This window comes from Myotis daubentonii, chromosome 8 (assembly GCF_963259705.1).
Source record: "Myotis daubentonii chromosome 8, mMyoDau2.1, whole genome shotgun sequence".
Lineage (NCBI taxonomy): Eukaryota > Metazoa > Chordata > Mammalia > Chiroptera > Vespertilionidae > Myotis > Myotis daubentonii.
Genome location: NC_081847.1, coordinates 9567021 through 9586836, shown reverse-complemented (window position 1 = coordinate 9586836; position 19816 = coordinate 9567021). Strand labels below are relative to the sequence as shown.

The window sequence follows — 19816 nt, the reverse complement described above, 5'->3', positions numbered from 1 at the left end:
AAATACACCATGGCCATCTATCTTTATTTGATATTAAAGGTTCCCTCCACACTTCCCTCCCTCCCTCTGGGGCTGGGACTGGGGTGGAGGAAATGGGAGGTGCCATGAAAGCCAGGAGGCACTCACTGGGGATGGAGGGAGGGAGGGGGGAGGGGGGCAGCACCTGGTCATGCCCCACCCCCACCCCATTACCTGTTACCTTCCACTCTGATCAAATCGCAGCTGAAACACAAATTCGTCTGGCAGGGATTGGCAATTTATTTAAACCCCTTAAGATCTGTTCCTGTAACAAGTGAAATTGGTTTCCCCTTAAGTCAGAGATTTTACATTTTAAAATATATTTAGTCTACGTTTTTAAAACAGATTTTAAAAAATCAGAAAATAATCATTGTGTTGATACTTTGAAATACTTACCCAGGTGGCCTCAGGGGGGGGTCTGCCTGGGGACACTGCCACGGTCCTTGGGCGCCCCCTGCAGGCGCCCCTGCACCTTGGGAGCTGGCGTCTGGCGCAGACATTGCCAGTTTGGGGGAGACTCCTGTAGGTAGGGCTATGAAATCTCCCGGTCCATTCTCGCTTGTGACAGCCTCTAAATGAAGCTGGGACACGTCTGGACAATTTTGTAGCCTGCATGTCAATTCAGACAGAGTTTTTGTTCCACTCAGTTTTTCAATCAACATAGTATTTGATTCCTTGCATCGTCCACACAGAGTTTTCACGCTGGTAATTACCGTCTTTTATGCTACTGTATGTGTTCTTGTTATTAGTAACATAGTGATGACACTCACCATCTAACATACTGTATAATTCACTTCCATGTTTTGACCATGGTACGTCTCCCGTCACTAGAATGTACGCTGCATGAGGACAAGGCATTTTGTCTATTTTTTTTCTGTTCTGTAGTCCCACTGCCCTCTGCTCCAGTCTCTGCCCGTCCCCCCCACCCCCCACCCCCCACCCCCCCACCCCCCACCCCCCCACTCCCCCCTACCCCCCTACCCCCTCACCCCCCCACCCCCCCACCACACACACACCCCTCTCAGGAGTTGTCCTAGGGCTGCAGCTGAAGGTGCTGTGACTTGTGGGGATACACGTGTACCAACAGTAAGGTACCATGTCCAAATCATCTTCCTTTTTTTTTTTTAAAATATACTTTATTGATTTCTTTACAGAGAGGAAGAGATAGGGATAGAGAGATAGAAACATCGATGAGAGAGAAACATTGATCAGCTGCCTCCTGCACACTCCTCACTGGGGATGTGGCCACAACCAAGGTACATGCCCTTGACCTGAATCGAACCTGGGCCCTTTCAGTCCGCAGGCCGACACCCTATCCACTGAGCCAAACCGGTTAGGGCTCATCTTCCTTTTTGAAATAGCGTCTAACATGGTGCCGATTTCACACAAACAAATGCACACCCCAAACTCCTCATTTAGATGCATTAGAACAGAAGTCTGGGGTGCAAGTTCATACACCTGTAGGGCCTGACAGGTAAGCTTGGGGTGAGGCAGGGATCTGTCGGGGCCCTGGAGAGGACCTGTTATCTAAATGGGCCATGCCTGACCACCACCAGCACCAGCACCAGCACCGGCACCAGCCACTGCTATGGCCAAAACGTAGGCTCAAGGCCACCAGGACTCTGATTTTACAAGCTCAAGCGAAACAAAGTATTGCTTTGATATTGTCGAGTGACATGCAATTTTCACACCTAGGATGCAGGCAGTGGGAGGCCAGGGTTCAGCCTGGTGTAAGGGAATGTGTTAAACCACCTTCCCTGTGGCAATTCCAACGCCCACCCCTCGCGGGGTTAGCATTTTCCAGTGCTTGTTGGTGAGTTTCCTTTCTCCAGTTGTTTTCATTTGTGCCCCAGGCCTCTTCCTCTTGCTGGTCCAAGCGGGGATTCTGAGCCCCAAAAGGAACCGGAAGGCACCGTGTCAGTGGTACCGTAATCGCTCCACAATGTTGTTGAACAGGTTGGTGAATGGGAGTGCTTCCTCCTCTACACCGTCTGAATTGCCGGGCACATCAATATCACGTACTATTGCCAGGGCCATTCGTTATTAGCCTTTTGAAAGGCAGGTCAGTTTCTCCATACATTTGTGGGATTGACGAAAAGGAATTTCCCTGCCATCCCCTCCAGGCCCCGCCCCGCCCCGGCCCGGCCCCGCCCCCGCGCTGTGCGCCCCCTGCTGGCCGCCGCCGGAGCTGCGGCCGTTCGCCACACCCCCCCGTTTCTGTCGGCGCACACGGCGGTGCCCGTCCCTTTAACTGGCACGTACCAAGTCCTTCCAGAGCCCATCTCCTCCCTGGGTTCCAGGCGTTCGCCCTCCTCGGTCGCAGACCCAAGAGGAGGGAATGTGGAGCCGGTGGTGTGTTTTGCGAGAGTTGTGGGCCCACAGTTAGTGAGCGGGGGCCGGGGAGGACCGCGCGGACTCAGCCCTCCCCTCCGCGCGCCGTGGTCCAGTCCCAAGATGGCGGCCACCATGAAGAAGGCGGTGAGTGGGCGCTCGCGGGCGGGTGCTCGGGCGGCGGGCTCTGGGCCGCCGAGGAGCCGGGCGGGCGGCTCTGGGGTGCTCATCGCCGAGGCCGGCGTGGGGCCCGGGGCCGAGCGCCCGAGCCTGAGGGCGGCCCCGCGGCGAGGCCGGCCCGCACCCGGCGCCCCGAGCACGGGGGTCCCGCGGCCCTGGCGCGTCACGGGGCGTGGGGAGCCGGGGTCCGCCGGCCACCACGCCGGGCGCTCTGCCGCGTTGTCACGTCTGACCCGCACCGGGCACGCGGGTCGGCAGCGCCTGCACCGCCCTGGGCAGGTGAGGAGGCCGCGGCCCCGGTCGGGAGGCACCTGCCCCGGGGGCGCCGCTGCGGGAGCAGAGCGGACCCCGCGCCCTGGAGTCCGGCCCCGAGCCCGGGCCCCGCCGCCCCGAGGCCCCGGCGGCCACGCTCCGACCCCCCCGACCTCCCCGCACGTCGGCGAGGCAGGTCCCGCGTACAGGTGCGAGCGGAGCCCGAGCCCCGGGGGGCCTGGCGGTGACTCAGCTCGGGGCTCGGCTGGTTCCAGCGCGGTTTTGACTTGTTCCCTTATTTTTCATTTTCCCAAACCCGCTGAACGCCTCGCTAGGGTCTGCCCTCCAGTCAGTCTCCCAGGTGCTTAGAGGTGGAAGGAAAATAAAATGGGGGGGGGGGGGGCGAGGCGCTAATGGCAGCCGCGGGTGGGGGAGGCTTCCCCGCGCGCCGGGGGGCCCGGAGCCCGCACACGTGACGCCCCCTCATCCTGCGGGCAGAGCCTGTGCACCCCGATTTCCCCGGGAGGCACCGAGCGGGGCAGAGCCTGTGCACCCCGATTTCCCGGGGAGGCGCCGAGCGGGGCAGGGCCTGTGCACCCCGATTTCCCGGGGAGGCGCCGAGCGGGGCAGGGCCTGTGCACCCCGATTTCCCGGGGAGGCGCCGAGCGGGGCAGGGCCTGTGCACCCCGATTTCCCGGGGAGGCGCCGAGTGGGGCAGAGCCTGTGCACCCCGATTTCCCGGGGAGGCGCCGAGCGGGGCAGAGCCAGGAGTGGAGCCCGGGTGCCGAGGCCAGGCCCTGCCCGGGGGAGGCTCCCCGTCCCAGCGGTGAGGCCCCGCTCCCGCTCCCCCTGGCTCCCCCGCTCCCCGCCTGTGCCGAGGGGGTGGCCGGCGCCCTCGGAGGCCGAGCTGGAGGGTGCGCTGCCCACGTGGGGCCCCGGGCACCCAGGCCGAGGTCTCCCTCCATCACCCTCTTACCGAGCGCCGAGGGGGCCCAGGCCGCCCTGCCAGCGGCCCGGTGCACCCTCTTCGCCCCGGGTTTGTGTTTGACGGGCCGGGGTCAGGTGTGGCCTTGGCGCCGTGGGGGGTGGGGGGGCTGGTTGGGGTTCACCCCTCCTGCAGGTGTGGGAGCTGAAGTGAGGAGAGGAGTCCATGTTGGGGAACCGGGAGGAGAAGGATTTGGATCCAGGATTTCGCCCCGTTTTTCATCACCAGCATTTCTTCCTTCTTGCGTTCAGCGAGCTTCGGGCGCGTGTCGCATGGCGCAGGCTGCTGGGGTGGGATGGGGAGGGCCCTGGTTTTATCCCCTCGGTCCCCTGGCCGTGCAGACCCCAGCCCCGAGGGAGGCCAGGCATCGAGGGTCACACAGGAGTGTCCAGAGCGCGGCTGTGTGGGGTCAGGTGTGGGCCGCTGATTAGGAAGGAGGGACAGGAACGCGGGAGGGAAGGGGGCAGGCACCCCAGGGAGGGAGTTTCTCCTCGAGACCCGGTGCCTGGAACAGATGGAAAGTGGGAAAGGCCGGGATGGGCGGAGAGCTTGAACCCTGAGTGTAGGAAAACGGTAGGTGTGGCCCAAAGCTGGGCTCTTCTTCTCTTAGTGAGCCCGCTGGTGGTGCGGCCGCCTCTCCTAGTGTCCCCACTGCTGGGAACAGCCCGGGAGGCGGCTGCACAGACTCCCCTCTGCCCCCCGGGGAACCCCTGGGCCGAGACGGTGGGTGTCACGGGGAGCCCTTTGCGTTGGTTTTGGTCGGAGGCCTTCCGGGTTGTAGCACCTGCTTGCCGGGCCGGGCCGGGCCGATCCGGGAGAATGTTCCCGAGAAGGTCCCGTCCCCACCTCTCCCCTCTGCATCCTAAGACCGGCTGGTGGCCATGCAGGGGCTCCAGTGGGTACCTGTGCACGTCCCTCCGCAGGGAGCTCCCTCCGCAGGAGCCTTCGACCTCCCGTCACTCCCTTCATCCCCCAGCACTCACCCTGTCCCACCACCTGTCACCTTCCAGCAGAAAACCTGTGTCCTGCCCGTCTCCTCCACCAGCCGGGAGCTCGGTGTTCGCCAGGGCAGGACGGCGGCTCCCCTCTCACTGTGCCTGGCACAGGGAGACACTGAGTAACTGTTAGCGAGTGTGTGCACGGAAGGTGCGTGAACATAGGGCATAGCTGTGTCTCAGAGACTTAGCAGGTGCCGTTAAAAGGCAGAAATAGAAGCAGTCTGACATTGGCCGGCATTTCCTTCTCCCAGGCCTTTGGAGCAGCGAGAGGCCTGCTGGTCACACCCACGCCCAGTGTGAGGCGGCCACTGCTTCTGTTTCCTCCCAGAGCCGGTGGGAGACTGAGTCACGGAAAGGGCCGTCCGGGGTGCAGGGATTTGGTTTTCACCTCGCACCTTCTGGGTGTCCTTCCTGTGTGATGGCTGTTGGTGAACAGTCTGGAAGTAGAGCACTAGCTGGCCCTCGGCGGGAGGTGACCACCCGCAGGCCCTCTGCTGGTGCCCATGCTGCCACCTCTGGGTGGGCATGGCTTCCCCGCTTCACTAAAGGATGGCACACCCAGCTGGCTCCAGAGAATTGGGGAATTGCCATGGTTCCTGCTCTTGTGGGTGTGAATCCTCTGTTTCCACCCCTCTGCTGCCTCAAATACTACAACTCCTTCCTCCATGAATCCTACGGCTTCGTGAGCGGCAGTAACTGCATCTGGCTTTTGTTAAAGCAGGAGTTCCTACGGGGGGGGGGGGGGGTTCCTTTAAGAATCTTGATGAGAGCTGTGAAGACCCCTCCCGATCAGTACACATACCACTCATGCCATTTTGCATAGTTTCAGGGGGTGAATGGACCCCTCAACGCCCACGGGCCCCCAACTAAGAATTAAGCCCTCCCTGCAGAAATGAAGCGTCAGGCAGTAGGAATGTTCTAGATCAGTGAGATGAAAAGGGAAGGCAGGGCTGTTAGGGAAGGGGCGGCTTCTCCCTTTCTGCACACGGCACTCGCTGGGTGGCATGCGGCTCACCCATGTGCCTCCCCGCCCCCTTTAGCCCGAACCCCAGTGAAAGCCACTGCGAGGGAAGTGCTCTCCAGCAGCAGGTGTGTGCAGGGCTGTGGGGGCTCCAACAGGAAGCGCCTGTCTGGACAGGTGGGAAGCAGGGCCCAGTTCTCTACAACTTTTTAGAGACCGTGTGCATGTGACTGATGAGCCCGATTCAGGTTCAAATTCGGAAGCCCTGCCTTGAGCCCCAGTTGTGTGTGTGGGAAGCCTAGCCTTTCGTGATGACTGAGCACCTGTAAGGACATGGGTTCTCGGGGCTCAGTACTTGGACTCTGTGGGAGAGCAGGAACTCGGGGTTCTCTGTGCCCTATTCGCTTAGGGAATCGTGAAGTAAAACAACTTGAACGCTAGGATTGTCTGCATAAGGACTTGCCTTTGGTTTCTGTGCTGCAGGCCAGTGTTTACCAGTGTCCATGTTCATGAAAATATGTGCAAGGTTGAATATTCAAAGCTGTATGTATGGGGACGTAAAGGACTTTTTGCAAGATGTCCTCTGGGTCTGATGATGGGCCTGGTGCGTGCGAAGCTGTTTACGGGATGATGAGCGCCTGCGATGGGAGGGCCGACTTTCAGGGTCTGTGTCCTGTTCTGACCGCTGAGCTCCATGTTGGTTGAGACAAGAGGGTGCTTCGCCCTCTGGAGGAATCGGAGTGTACGGACCTTATGCCTTTGGTCACGAGAGGCCAGGTGAGGGTAGGGTGTGGCCACTGAGCCAGGCTATGGGGCCCTTACTGAAACCAGGTACGCCTTTGTCTTCCTCCTTTATAACCAAGTGAGGCCAAACTAAGGAGAGTCTGGCATTTAACTCTTTCCAGGCTGCAGAAGACGTCAATGTTACTTTTGAAGATCAACAAAAGATAAACAAATTTGCACGGAATACGAGTAGAATCACAGAGCTGAAGGAAGAAATAGATGTAAAAAAGGTACTGGAGATATGTATCTTATTTTAGAAAAATGAAAGTTCTTTATGCAATAGCTCTTAAAAACTGAATTTGATAACTTGTGCTTATCTCTGTCTGGACCAGCCGTGGGCAAACTACGGCCCCCGGGCCAGATCCGGCCCGTTTGAAATGAATAAAACTAAAAAAAAAAAAAAAAGACCGTACCCTTTTATGTAATGATGTTTACTTTGAATTTATATTAGTTCATTCCATCCATGCTTTTGTTCCGGCCCTCCGGTCCAGTTTAAGAACCTATTGTGGCCCTCGAGTCAAAAAGTTTGCCCACCCCTGGTCTGGACTCTGTCGCAGATGACATAACCTACTCTAGTTTAAGAAGAAAAACCTTGTTTAAGGGTGTGAGAAAACTTACAGATGGTGGAGAGGTGGGACTCTAGGCCGAGGTTCCAGGAGCAGGTCCCAGAACCATGTCTCAGAGCACTTGGCTGGGATGGCACTGCTGCTGTCTCCACGCCAGCTGCCTGCCCCTCAGACCTAGGGCACTGCGCTGCCACCCAGCTGCCCCTGTAAATTGGAGGCCTTCTGCCCAGCCGCTGCTTGTGCAACTCCCTGCGTTGAAGTCCAGTTCAAGTGCATTAGATTGGTGGAATTCAAGTTCTTTGCTTCCATCCTATCACCAGGCACAGCTGAGAAGTGTAGATTCGTGTTTGCCTTTGCTTTACTTCTCCCCCAGGAAGGCAGAGCTTACAAAATGGGAAACTGTTAAGGTAGGAGATATTGTGAGTGGCCACAGATTCCCGCTGTCCACCGCAGCACGCTTGTAGCAATCTGGAAGTATCTAGAGATCAGCGTGTTAGTGAGCTCTCTGAGAGTTGGTGTCCCCAAATTAAAATGGGCTGCTAGCTCTATCGGGGAATTTGGAATACATTGTTCATTGCTGTTCCCTTTTGCATTTGCAGAAACAACTCCAGAATTTAGAAGATGCTTGCGAGGACATCATGCTTACAGATGAAGACTGCTTAATGATACCTTATCAGATTGGTGATGTTTTCATTAGCCATTCTCAAGAAGAAACACAAGACATGTTAGAAGAAGCAAAGGTATATTGAAGTCTTTCCCTGGGTGATGAACTCTGACTCTTACGTTGGGATTTGTACGCTTACAAAGAACATGGAGGAGTAGGGAACGTAATGGAGGCTGGGTAACACTTCCTGGGTCTCACAGTGCCCCACATGTGCTCGGAATGCGTTTCAAGTGTGAGTTTATTTCATCCTAACAAGTACTCTGTGGGACAGGTACCATTAGTTCCAGTTAGAGTTGAAGAATAGAGGTTTAGAGAGCTTTCGGCGCTTATTCAAGGTGACACGGGGAATGAGCTTGCGATTCCTGAGCCTGCGCTCTGAGTTAAAAGTGTTTACAAAGTACAGGATATTACAAAGCAACAGAAAAACCACCCGCAATCCCACTACCCAGAGGTGGTCGTCCATGATGAGCATCTCCATGCCTTTCCCTATGTCCTCTCCTCTTTCTTTCGCTTCACCTTTTGGCCAGTTAACATCCTGGTAGTGTTTTCTCCTCCCGTTAATGATTGTTTACCCAGCAGATGCTCCCTCGGAGCCTGCTCTGGGCCAGGCACACGTCCGTGAAAACACCATGTTTGATGACTTAATGCCATGTTGGTGGACATTGACTCAGCTCACTGTCCTCCTAATGTTTCCAGTGTTTTCCTGCAGTGATGCTCTAGTGAGCATTTTTATACTTTAATCTTTGCTCACATTTAAGAAATTCTTTAAGAAAATAATCAGTGAAGTGTAATTACTGGGTCAGAGTGTAAGTTCATTGACGTGTTTGAGACTTAGCAAATTAGTTTCCAGTTCACGGGTCCTCCAGCTATGCCTGAGAGGGCAGTCGCGTTGTGTATGAGAAGCTGATGGCAGTTAAATATTTTCTAATTCTCTTGAAAGTTGCCTAATTAGCTTGAATGTCATTTAAAATGTTTGTCTTCCTGCTTTAAATGTCATAAAAGCACAACTTTTCATGACTTAAACGCACATTTAATAAACCTCAGGTAGAACTAACACTCCTGAGTCTTTCCGTGTAGAAATATTGAGTCTCCTTCTATGCTGAAGTCTTTTCTTTCATAGTAAAATTGTGTAATTCTGGTTTTCTTTTTAGCCATCCTAAAATACTCCTGCAAGTATGTCACGAGAAGTTTTTGTCACTATTGTGAACATTCCTCCATCCTTCCCAGCCCCATCCCTGCCACACAAATATATTGAACCTTCATTTTGCAATTCATTCATTCATTTCAGAAGTATTTATGGAGTGTATACTCTATCGCAGTGGTTCTCAACCTTCCTAATGCTGCGACCCTTTAACACAGTTCCTCATGTTGTGGTGACCCCCAATTTCATTGTTACAAATTGAACATAATTAAAGCATAGTGATTAATCACAAAAACAATATGTAATTATGTATGTGTTTTCTGGTGGTCTTAGGCGACCTCTGTGAAAGGGTCGTACGACCCCCAAAGGGGTTGCGACCCACAGGTTGAGAACCACTGCTCTATCGGGTTTCTGTCACTTACTAGGTGCACAGACAACAGAACACCCTGGTCCCTGGCTGCGTGGAGTACGTAATCTAGATGGAAAGGCTCAAAAACTTTCTGCCAGGTTTTGACTGTGAATTGTTATCTTAGTTGTTCGTGGTGGCATGAATTTTTGTCATTTCCTCTAGTTGCATAGTTACCTGTGGGCGGTTGGAGAGGCTCCGGCAGAAGCCGTGCCTGTGACGCAGTGTTTAGCAGAAGTGGCCGACGTGTTTATGGAGGGTTCTTTGTTTATTCAGATATGGTAATTTAGAAATTAATTTCCTTTTATCTCTTATGTTTTTGAAATCAGCCAAAACTGAGAAAACAAGTTTGATTTATCTTATAAGCAGTATAGGCCCTGAATTAAAAATGCCCATTTTCAGACTTTTGGTTGAGATCTAATGATCAGTATTATGTATGTAGCTGCCTGTTCAAGTTTAGAAAGTTCTGACCTAAAAGTGTTCCCAAATATTTTTTTCAGCCACAGGTGCTAGAAATCATCCAATTGAATAGAATTAACTTAAACAATTTTTTTTTTTCCAGAAAAATTTGCAAGAAGAAATTGACGCCTTAGAATCCAGAGTGGAATCCATTCAGCGGGTGTTAGCAGATTTGAAAGTTCAGTTATATGCAAAATTTGGGAGCAACATAAACCTTGAAGCTGATGAAAGCTAAACATTTTATATTACCTTTAAAATTTGTTTAATAAACTTGAATATTGTTTAAATGATAATTTTCCTTTTTCAAATGATATGGAAAGCAAAACTTTCTTTTTTAAAAAAGATTTCATTTATTTAATGGAAACTTGCCTATTTTCACATGTCTTGCTTATTTATTTTATATTTTTAAAAGAAGACAGTATTCATCTATGTATTTTGCATAATGATTCTATCAAGTGTAGGGGTTTTGTGTCATGTTATTAAAATCAGTTAAGCAATCTTTTATGTTTCTATATTATCATTTACAACATCTGTTGCAATTTTTATCAGAAAATTTAACAGTTGTGTCATGTTGTTTATATGTGTCTGTTACAGTTGCTTTTTAGAGTTGGCAAAAGAACTCCAGAAAGATCTAATCTTATACCTGTCTACTCACTTCACACCTGAAACTTTGTCGTGTACTGAAAAATATGTATATATTTTATTTAAATACATGCAATATATATTATATCTAAACATATATATTTCACTTTTCTCTACATACAAGTATCATGGATCTTTGGAAAAGAGCCAGCTCATGCTGAGACTTGTTGAGCTTCCTACAAAAGTAGAGCAGAACCACATAAGAATATTCTAGAAACCAAGAGATGTATCAATAGAAATGTTTAGTGTGTTTTAAAAATTATGTTTCAGACTTTATTTTAGTGCTTTGTAATTAATTGGGGTTTACATCGGTGATGATGTAGAAGTTAAGCAGCTGTGTATTTAAAATAAGGCTTTTTTCTTAAAGAGGACATTTATCCCCTCCAGCCCCAAAAGACATATATTTTGGGATTTAGAAACCTAATGGTATATTAACTTCCCAGCAGATGGCACTGATATATCAAAATACCTATGGAAGGATCATAATACAAAAATGAGGATATTTCTAGGATTCAATATACATAATTTTAAGAGGAAATGTCATTTTTAACCTTCAAGGCTAAGCATTACATACTATATTTTTTGGTTTAATGTTAAGCAACAGTTTAGGCTTAAAGATAGAATTCTAAAATTCTTCATGATATAAAGGCAACTTTTAAATTGCTGCAAAATGTTTCCAAATAGTGATACTCGAATTCTGGAAAATGCCTGGTGGAAGGATATTTTTTCTTGCATGCCTTTGGTGAGTGTTCACTTAGAGGCGTGAGGATGGGGAGATGTATCAGCCAGGTTGTAGCAGGAAGTACATCACTTAGGTTAGAATAACTTCAGAAAACTTTGGCCAAGGTTACAAAGGTGGAGCGTTCTGTGCCCTCAGAGGCCCAGGGAGGGAGCAGCCACACCCTTCACCCAGAGAAGGGCTGCCTTCATCCAGGGGGGACAGCCTGTGACATCCCTGCAGCAAGAGAACCAGAGATTGGACCCTCTGACCCCTCCTCCCTCCAGAACCCAGCTGGTGTTTGCCCTGGGCCACATTCAGCCAAAATCCAGATTGGGGGGGCGGGGGAGGACGGCCATCTGGAATAGAGTTTTGACAGCTGGGGGCCAAGGGAGTCTCAGAAGGGCTTTGACTAGAAAGGCGACACGCATGATTGGAGCAGTGTTTTAAGGTGATTTGGCAGTTGGTAGGTGGGTTTTACTGCAAAGAGGTGGAGGTAGGGATACAGATAGCACTGCTGTCCCTGGTGCAGGGAGTCCATGGGCAGAGAAAGGAAAGGAGGCTGGGACTTAAAAGGTGAATGCAGGTCTTGACGGGCGAGACGCTGTGAAGGGAGGAGCAGAGGCGGTACACAGCCTTGCAAAACACGTGTTCTTTGGTTCTCATAGTTAAAAAATATTTTTTTAATTTCTTGTTACAGTAAAATCTGGTGACTCACGTAAAATGTCAGTTTGGCAGCCAGCAGAGGAGACAGGGAGACCCGTGGGGGAGCAGAACCTGCAGATACTAGACATGCAGCTTCCCCAGGACTAAACCCTGAAAAAGTTTCCCCAATTGGGCGTGATGTTGACCATGTGATGGGCATGGCCTTCAACAACGATTTCATAGAAACTGGTGGGTTTTGTTTTTCATTTTTATTGAGTTTACTGGGGTGACATTGGTTAATAAAGTTATATAAGTTGCAGGTGTACTAATCTATGGTACATCATCTGTATATTGCATCGTGCATTCACCGCCCAAGGTCAAGTGATGGAAACCACTCATCCCCCCCTTTACTCTCTTCTACTCCCCCACCTCCTTTCCCTCTGGCAATCACCATACTGTTGTTTGTGTCTATGAGTGTTTTTTCTTTTTTTTTGCTTTGTCTTCTCACCCAGCCCCCCAAACTCAATAAGATAACAGCTCAGTCTCTTCTCTGTATGAGCCTGCTTCTATTTTGTTATGTATTTTGTTCATTTGATTCCACATATAAGAAATCATGGTACTATTTGTCTTTCTCTGACGGGCTTATTTCGCTCCGCGTAGTAGAGACTGGAGTTTTAACAAGCCCACCAGGTGATTCTGGTTCAGCTAAAGAACTAGCCTGGCTCAAAGCTTCAGAAGAAAGAACTGTCATCCGCTCTGGAGGGAAGGAGGTGTGATGGGGGAGGCAACGGCAGGTGCCGGTCATGGGCGCAGCGCTATGTACAGCCAATGCGTGACGTTCAACAAGGGCCTTTGGAGTGTGATGTCATTCACAGTAACAAGTGTTTATTACGCTCTGTCATTGCGGCACCAGTGCAAGCCGGGCAAACAGTGCCTGTGGTGAGGGGTTACTGATATTTTGCTGCATCACTTTTAACATGTGTATCATTTGACATAAAATGGCATCATATGGCTCCATTTTTAGAGGCAGGAAAACAGCAATACCCCAACACAATTCTTTATCCAAGATTACCCCCCCCCCCAACACACACACACCGCATTAATGTACTGGGCAGAATTTAAAGGTTGGCTTCCAGATTTGGTATAAAACATTTGGAGAAGAGCAATTAGGGCGCGCGCGTGTGTGTGTGTGTGTGTGTGTGTGTGTGTGTGTTCCCAGCAGCTGGTTCTCTGGAAAAGCCACCAGACTGAAACCTGGAATAATTCTAATGATTTCAGCCCCAAGAACTAGCATGAGTCCTTATTGTACGCTGCACCGCCCTGAATGCTTTTTATGAGTTAATTCCTTCCTTCCTTACAACAGCCCTTTAAAGGAGATTCTATTGTGGGCGCTCATTGTACCAACGGGGAGAGAGGCTGCAGAGGTGAGATAACTTGCCCCAGCCTTTCAGCTTGCTGAGCAAACGCGCTGTTCGTGAATGCACAGGCTGGGAAATTGATTTTGTTGGTGATTTTCTTTGTGTCCATTTACTTACCCAAAAGGAATTTCAGATAGCTTCTCAAATACACACAAAACATGAATATAACATGGAGGAAAGAAAAGGAATAGCAATGAGTAAAAAAGGGAAAAGAAACCAGCCAGAGTCCACACGTTATGTTAGCATGCTCTGAGCTTCTGGGTAGCTAAGGCAGAGAAGGAAAACTGACGAGTAATACCACGTTAGAAAGCATGGAATGCACGGGCATCTCAGGAGAAAAAAATTGTTTTTCAGAAGATTAAACCCTGAAATAAAGTTTCTCCCATTGGGCATTGACTGTGAGTAATAGATCTTAACCCCAGAACTGCTACAGGCAAAGGCAGACGCAGGTGACCAATTCACAGCGACTTAACAGTTCACCTCGATCCATGGCAGTGACGCCGACAGGCTGCTGGTAACCAGCAGATCCCTGCGGCTAATCCAGTCCTCGCAGCCCTGTAAGGCACAGGCTGCTGTTACCACCATTTCCATCTCACAGATGAGCAATGAAGGTCCGGAGGAATTAGGGCCCTGCTCAGAGTTCCTCAGCCCTTGGGCAGAGGAGTCTAGACTCAAACCCGGGCCCGGGGCTTCGTGTCTGTGCACCCACCGCTCCATGGCAATACTGATGTGCAAGTGTAGAATCTTCTAGCAATCCCCCGAGATGCAAGGAGAGCTCATAGTAGCTTCAGATTCAGGATTTCCCTTAGGGGTGGAAATTAGAGAGCAGAGAGTGGCCTAGGAGCCACGTTAAAGACCCTTCTCGCTGGGAACCCATTTCAGTTTATCCTGTGGGCTGAGGGACAGTGTCTGGTTATGCCAACAGAGCATCGGGAATCTTGAACTTGGCCTAGGACCAAGTTCAAGGGCACAAGTAATAGTGGGTAGAGGGGGCAGGGTCATTTCTATTGGAAAGGGACAGTGGACACGCGTCACAATTCCTGGTTTGTAATGATAACGCCGACATTCACAATTGTACTGCAACTGGGAGTCACATTTGAATCATTGGTAGAATTTGTCTGATCAACCTCAATAAAACCCTGATACCACAGATGTTGGGTGAGCAGATGTAGTAGGAAATGAGTGAGATCTTCCTCAGTACGTGATTGCAATGGAAAACAATTGGCCTGAAGAGGACTTGGATTTAATTCATAAGCTATTGATTATTGTTTTAAATCATTCAGGTACACTTATGAAGTCCAAATGACAGTAGCTGGCGGGGGCCAGGAACCATGATTAAATTAAACTAGCCGAGAAATAGGATGAGACGTGTATCTAAGATGACATTTCATTTGGTCCGATCTCTTCATCTTCATCCCCACACTTTGAGTCCAAATGTCTTTTAATGGCCATGATTGCTCATGTCTTTGAATGAGTTTTCCTGCCTCTACTTGCTACACACACTTCCTTCAATCCTTTTTTTTACCCAGTAGCCAGATAATTTTTTTTCAGACTATAAATCTGATTAGCTTACTCTCTCCCCAAACCCTTCCCTCCCGCTCAAAAAATGAATGTCTTCCCCTCGGTGAGAGTACTGGGCAAGACCTGAACCCTGCCTGCTTCTCCATGTCCCCTGGCCTCTCTGTGCTGACATACCGACTTTGCTCGAGTTTCTGAAGTTTGTCATGTTCCCTGTGGTCAGAGGACCTGTGCCCTCCCCTGATCAACGCCCCTCGCCATATGTTTTCACAGCACCCAGGTACCTCTTTTTCAAAGCTTGTGCGGCCATTATATTTTATTTATCTGTACAAATTATTGATATGTCTGCTTCATTAGACTTAAATCGAGGACCATGTTATTATTTTGCTCTATCTTATATTTTCTCCCCTTACCTGCCCTGAAGTCTAGCACAACATGATACTTAATGTTTATTATGATCCCATAGTCACCCTCCTATGTCTGTATCCAATAGGCAAGAGGATTTGTGTCCATCAAAAGACATATCCAAGAATGCCCATAGGAGCATTATTCTTGATATACAAACCTGGAAACAACCCCATTTCCATCAGCTGGAGAATCGATCAATACATTGTGGTCTATTCATACAGTGGAATACTATGCAGCCGTAAAAAAGAATGAATTCCTATGACATGCAAGAAAAGCAATGAATCGCTGACACACAAGGTTAAGTGAAAGAAGCCAGACACAAAAGAACATGATTCCATTTGTATGAAGTTTAGGAACAGTGGAGGGAAGGCAGGGGAAGGTCCCCTGTTAGGGAAGAACAGTAGTAACTACCATTCATGATCCCCATTGGTCAGATAAGGAAACTCGGGCTCTGAGAGGGGCAATGCTTTGCCCAAGGCTACACTGCTGGTAAGTTCAGAGAGGGGCTCACTCCCGATCTCATTGTGTCCTGACACTTACACATCTTGCAGCTGCACGAGAACCATTGCCTGGGCTGCTAGGCCCACAAATGGCACAGCAACACAAACTACACATTCCCCCCGAAGCCTGGGACCCAGTGAGACGGCCACTGTCTGTCAGGATTAGTCCTGAGCAACAGTGGGGGCTCTGAGTGGGTGCTCAAGGCCGTAGAGCTAAGGCATAATGTCGCGTTTGTGGAGCTGTGACTGCAGACCAATGTGTGGATTGATTCCGAGTGACTTCCATCCCTACCCTGAATGTAGCCCCCGATGTGCTTATCGTGGGCACTGAGTACATCTGCCTTTCTGACCCCCTCCCGCCCTAAGTCAAATATTAAAAAGTAGATGTTATGACTGCCTTGGCATAAAGGCAAATGTAAACCAGGTTGCTTTATATTCATTGTTTGTGCTGACTAAAGAAATGAGAACCTGTTCGTGGGTCCTGAAGGCACCATGAGCCCTGGGCACCGTGCCCACCAGGCCCCATGGGGAAGTGGGCTCGGCTGGACGCAGGTGGGGTGACCAGGTGCTGCCCATGAAGATGGTGGGTTTCTTTGGGGAAGTGGGGCAAACCCGTGGTTGAAAAATACAACTGAAGACAGAGTTATTTTTTGATGGAAACAGATTCTACTTCTTGTAATTTTTAAATTGCCACAGTCACCAGAAATGATTCAGCCAGCAGCACGAAATGCCATTTGAGCCCAAATGATAGTGAAGACCTTTAGACTTAATGAAAAAGCAGAACACAGCCCAGAAAAGGAGACTGTGATTCATGGAAGTGGTGTTTTGTGTCTTTTTATCTGACTTGGAATGGGGTGGGGAGAAGGAATTGATGAAATGCCCCAACACTCGCGTGTTTATAGGGGCCCCGATGGAAAGAATGAATCGTGCTTTTAGGCTTTCAAAACACACCGATCGGGTCTCAAGTTAAATAGCAATCTGTTGGAGCCGATCTAAATATGGAGAAACTGATCACATCGCATAGAATCCATGCTGCCCCGGAAGTTTAAAATTACTATTTGCCTTGCGGCTGACCCATTTTCGGCCTTTGAAAAAGGACTGAGGGAAAAACCCCTCCAGCAGCTTAGCTGGTATTTGTCTGTGGGATTTAGTAGCTCTGAGCGCGTAGCTGGTGTTTGCAACCTTTCGCGGAGGCCTGGAAGGGCAAACAAGCACCGAGGAGCTGGGAACTGCAGCAGCGGCCGAGCAGGCCCTGAATTGCACACAAGACACAGCACGTGGGCACCTGTCTTCGTTCTGTGCACTTCACGGCAGCCGTGTGCCACGCAGGACAGCGGGCAAGTGTAAAATATGGGTTAATTTCAGCATCACAGCACCTCCCTATTCTGTCAAGGGTGCTGAGTGTAATTGCTCGAAGGACCAAGTAATGTGAGAACAGGTGACTGTGAAACCAACAGCAAAGCCATTGTCGATGCAGCGAAAATGGCTTAAGCCACCACACAATTATCTGATGCCTTTCCTGCGTCATGATGGATGAGATAATTTTCATGCTCAGGCCAGAAGCACTATGCCTGGATCTCACCCAGATGCCTCCCGCCCTGCCCAGGGAGCTCACATGACTGAGTGAAGCCGGCTGGGTGAGCAGCAGCTGCCCTGGTCAGCAGCGGCAGCATTCTCTAGATCAGTGGTTCTCAACCTTGGCTGCACATTAGAATCACCTGGGAATCTTTTTAAAATCCTGATTTCCGGGCCTCATCCTCCGGAAATTCTGTTTCTTTGTTATGGGGTGAGGTCACAACACTAGTAACAAAGAAACAGAATTTCTGGAGGATGGGGCCCAGAAATCAGGATTTTAAAAAAGATTCCCAGGTGATGCTAATGTGCAGCCAAGGTGGAGAACCACTGCTCTAGATTCTCTGGATCTGCCCTTATTGTTTCCTCAATGACAAAGTCACTGCGGCTGTTATGGAAGTGGGATTTCTAGTTGTCTTTCCTTGTAGGCTGATAGTACAGTTAGAACACCCGGGAGCCGGGAGAAGGCCGGGCAGGAGAGGATGTGTTTCCACGCTGGGATGTGGGTGAGAGTTGGCCACCATTCCCATTGTTCAAGGCAAGCCGGAAATCTGAATTTCTCTCACGGTAAACTCACCCAGTGTTTGAATGCCGCCAAGCCATTTGGAGATGTAAAAGATATTAGAAGAACAGAACAACAAGGCACAGACAGCAAACACCGGCGAATCCCAGTGCCCAGGCCACCAGCTCCTGGCCAGTTCATAGGGGAATATAAACATCAGGAGATCAGAGCCTTTTAATTAATAGTAAAAAGGAAAATCTCCTTTGGCGCTTGAGTTTTAACCAACAACACTCTGCAACAATGGATTCCCTATCTTCAACTCGAAGGAAAGATGAATACATGTATAGCAGGGATATTTTAAAATTAAATTTATTGGAGTGGCATTGGTGAATAAGATTATATAGATTTCAAGTGTTCAATTCTATGGTACATCGTCTGTATATTGCGTTGTGTGACCACCACCTGCAGCCAGATCTTCTTCCATCACCATATATTTGATCCCCTTTGCAACCCCCTCCCTCCTTCTGGTAGCCATCATACTGTTGTCTAGGTCTGTGAGCTTTTGTTTCTTTTTCTTGTTTTTTTCATATGTTACTTTCAGTTTTATATTTCACACTAGAGGCCCGGTACACAAAAATTTGTGCACTTGGGGTTGGGGGAGGTCCCTCAGCCCGGCCTGTGCCCTCTCTCAGTCTGGGACCCCTCGGGAGATGTCCACCTACTGGCTTAGGCCCGCTCCCCAGGGGACCGGGCCTCAGCTGGCAGACATCCCTCTGGCAGCCTGGGAGCCCTAAGGGGATGTCCACTTGCCAGCAGGGAGCAGGTCTAAGCTGCAGTCGGACATCCTTAGTGCTGCTGAGGAAGCGGGAGAGACTCCCACCACCACCACTGTACTGGCAGCCGTCAGCCTGGCTTGTGGCTGAGCAGAGCTCCCCCTGTGGGAGCACACTGACCACCAGGGGGCAGCTCCTGCATTGAGTGTCTTCCCCCTGGTGGTCAGTGTGTGTCATAGTGACCAGTGATTCCCAGTCGTTCTGCTGTTAGGGTCAATTTGCATATTACCCTTTTATTATATAGGATAGAGGCATGGTGCATGGGTGGGGGCCGGCTGGTTTGCCCTGAAGGGTGTCCCAGATCAGGGTGGGGGTCCCGCTGGGGTGCCTGGCCAGCCTCGGTGAGGAGTTGAGGGCTGTTTTCAGGCTTTCCACACCCTTTCCAGCGTGGGGGTCCCCACTGGGGTGACTGGCCAGTGTGGGTGAGGCGCTGAGGGCTATTTGCAGGCTGGTCAAGCCCCCCAGTGGGGACCCTCACCCCATGGGGGTGTGGCCAGCCTGGGTCAGGGGCTGAAGGACGTTTTCAGGCTGCCCACATCCCCTTCAGGGTGTGGGGGGGTCCCGCTGGGGTGCCTTGCCAGCCTGGGTGAGGGGCTGATGGCCGTTTTCAGACTGGCCATCCACCCCAGTGACCCAAGCTCCCAGCCTCTCCTTTTTGTCTTTTTTTTTCTTCTGGGATTTATATTTATCTTCTATAATTGAAACTTTGTAGCCTTGAGCAGAGCTGAGGGCTGGCCAGGGCAGGCAGGAAGCTTGGCTTCCTCCATTGCCGGGAGCAACCCAAGCCTCCTGCTTGCTCCAGCTCTGTGGCTGCCTCTATCTTAGTTGGGTTAATTTGCATACTCACTCCTAATTGGCTGGTGGGCATGGCTTGTGGGCGTGGCTTGAACATAGTGGAGGGGCAGTTAATTTGCATGTTTCTCTTTTATTATATAGGATGTGAGTGAAATCACATGGAGTTTTGTGGGGTTTTTTTTTTTTTTTTTGCTTTTTCTGTCTACCTTAGTTTGCTGAGCATGATATTCTCAGGGTCCATTCATGTTGTCACGAATGGCACTAGTTCACCTTTCTTTATGGCCGAGTAGCATTCCACATCTTTTTTTATCTAATCATCTATCGAAGGATGCATCAGTTGTTTCCCTGTCTTGGTCACCATGAATAATGCTACAATGAACATAGGTGTGCATATATCATTGCAAATAAATGTTTTCAAATTTTTCAGGGGTTGCGAGAAGAGGGGCTGCGAGTCATTTGTTAACACTATTCTAATGTGTGTGTTTTTTTACAATATCAATGAATTGCTTTCAGGTGGTTTT

General features: G+C 50.1%; 1 protein-coding gene and 1 long non-coding RNA gene across 4 annotated transcripts in view; both read left to right on the top strand.

The window, feature by feature from the left end:
- Positions 1-2320: 2320 nt before the first annotated feature.
- Positions 2321-10243, top strand: PFDN4 (prefoldin subunit 4). Of its 3 annotated transcripts, XM_059705259.1 has the most exons (5): positions 2321-2496; positions 6631-6738; positions 7674-7814; positions 9451-9566; positions 9848-10037. In XM_059705259.1, coding segments are annotated over exons 1-5 (390 nt in total). In that variant the 5' UTR covers positions 2321-2472; the 3' UTR covers positions 9849-10037. The 3 variants fall into 3 exon arrangements, with proteins under 3 accessions (XP_059561242.1, XP_059561240.1, XP_059561241.1); XM_059705257.1 differs by lacking the exon at positions 9451-9566 and having other exon boundaries at positions 2323-2496; positions 9848-10243; XM_059705258.1 differs by lacking the exons at positions 2321-2496; positions 9451-9566 and adding an exon at positions 6464-6502 and having other exon boundaries at positions 9848-10243.
- Positions 10244-12424: 2181 nt separating this feature from the next.
- Positions 12425-19816, top strand: part of LOC132240224 (uncharacterized) — a 34009-nt gene continuing 26617 nt past the window's right edge. The window contains exon 1 of the long non-coding RNA XR_009454229.1: positions 12425-12543. This is a non-coding gene — a long non-coding RNA (uncharacterized LOC132240224). The remainder of the gene's footprint in view (positions 12544-19816) is intronic.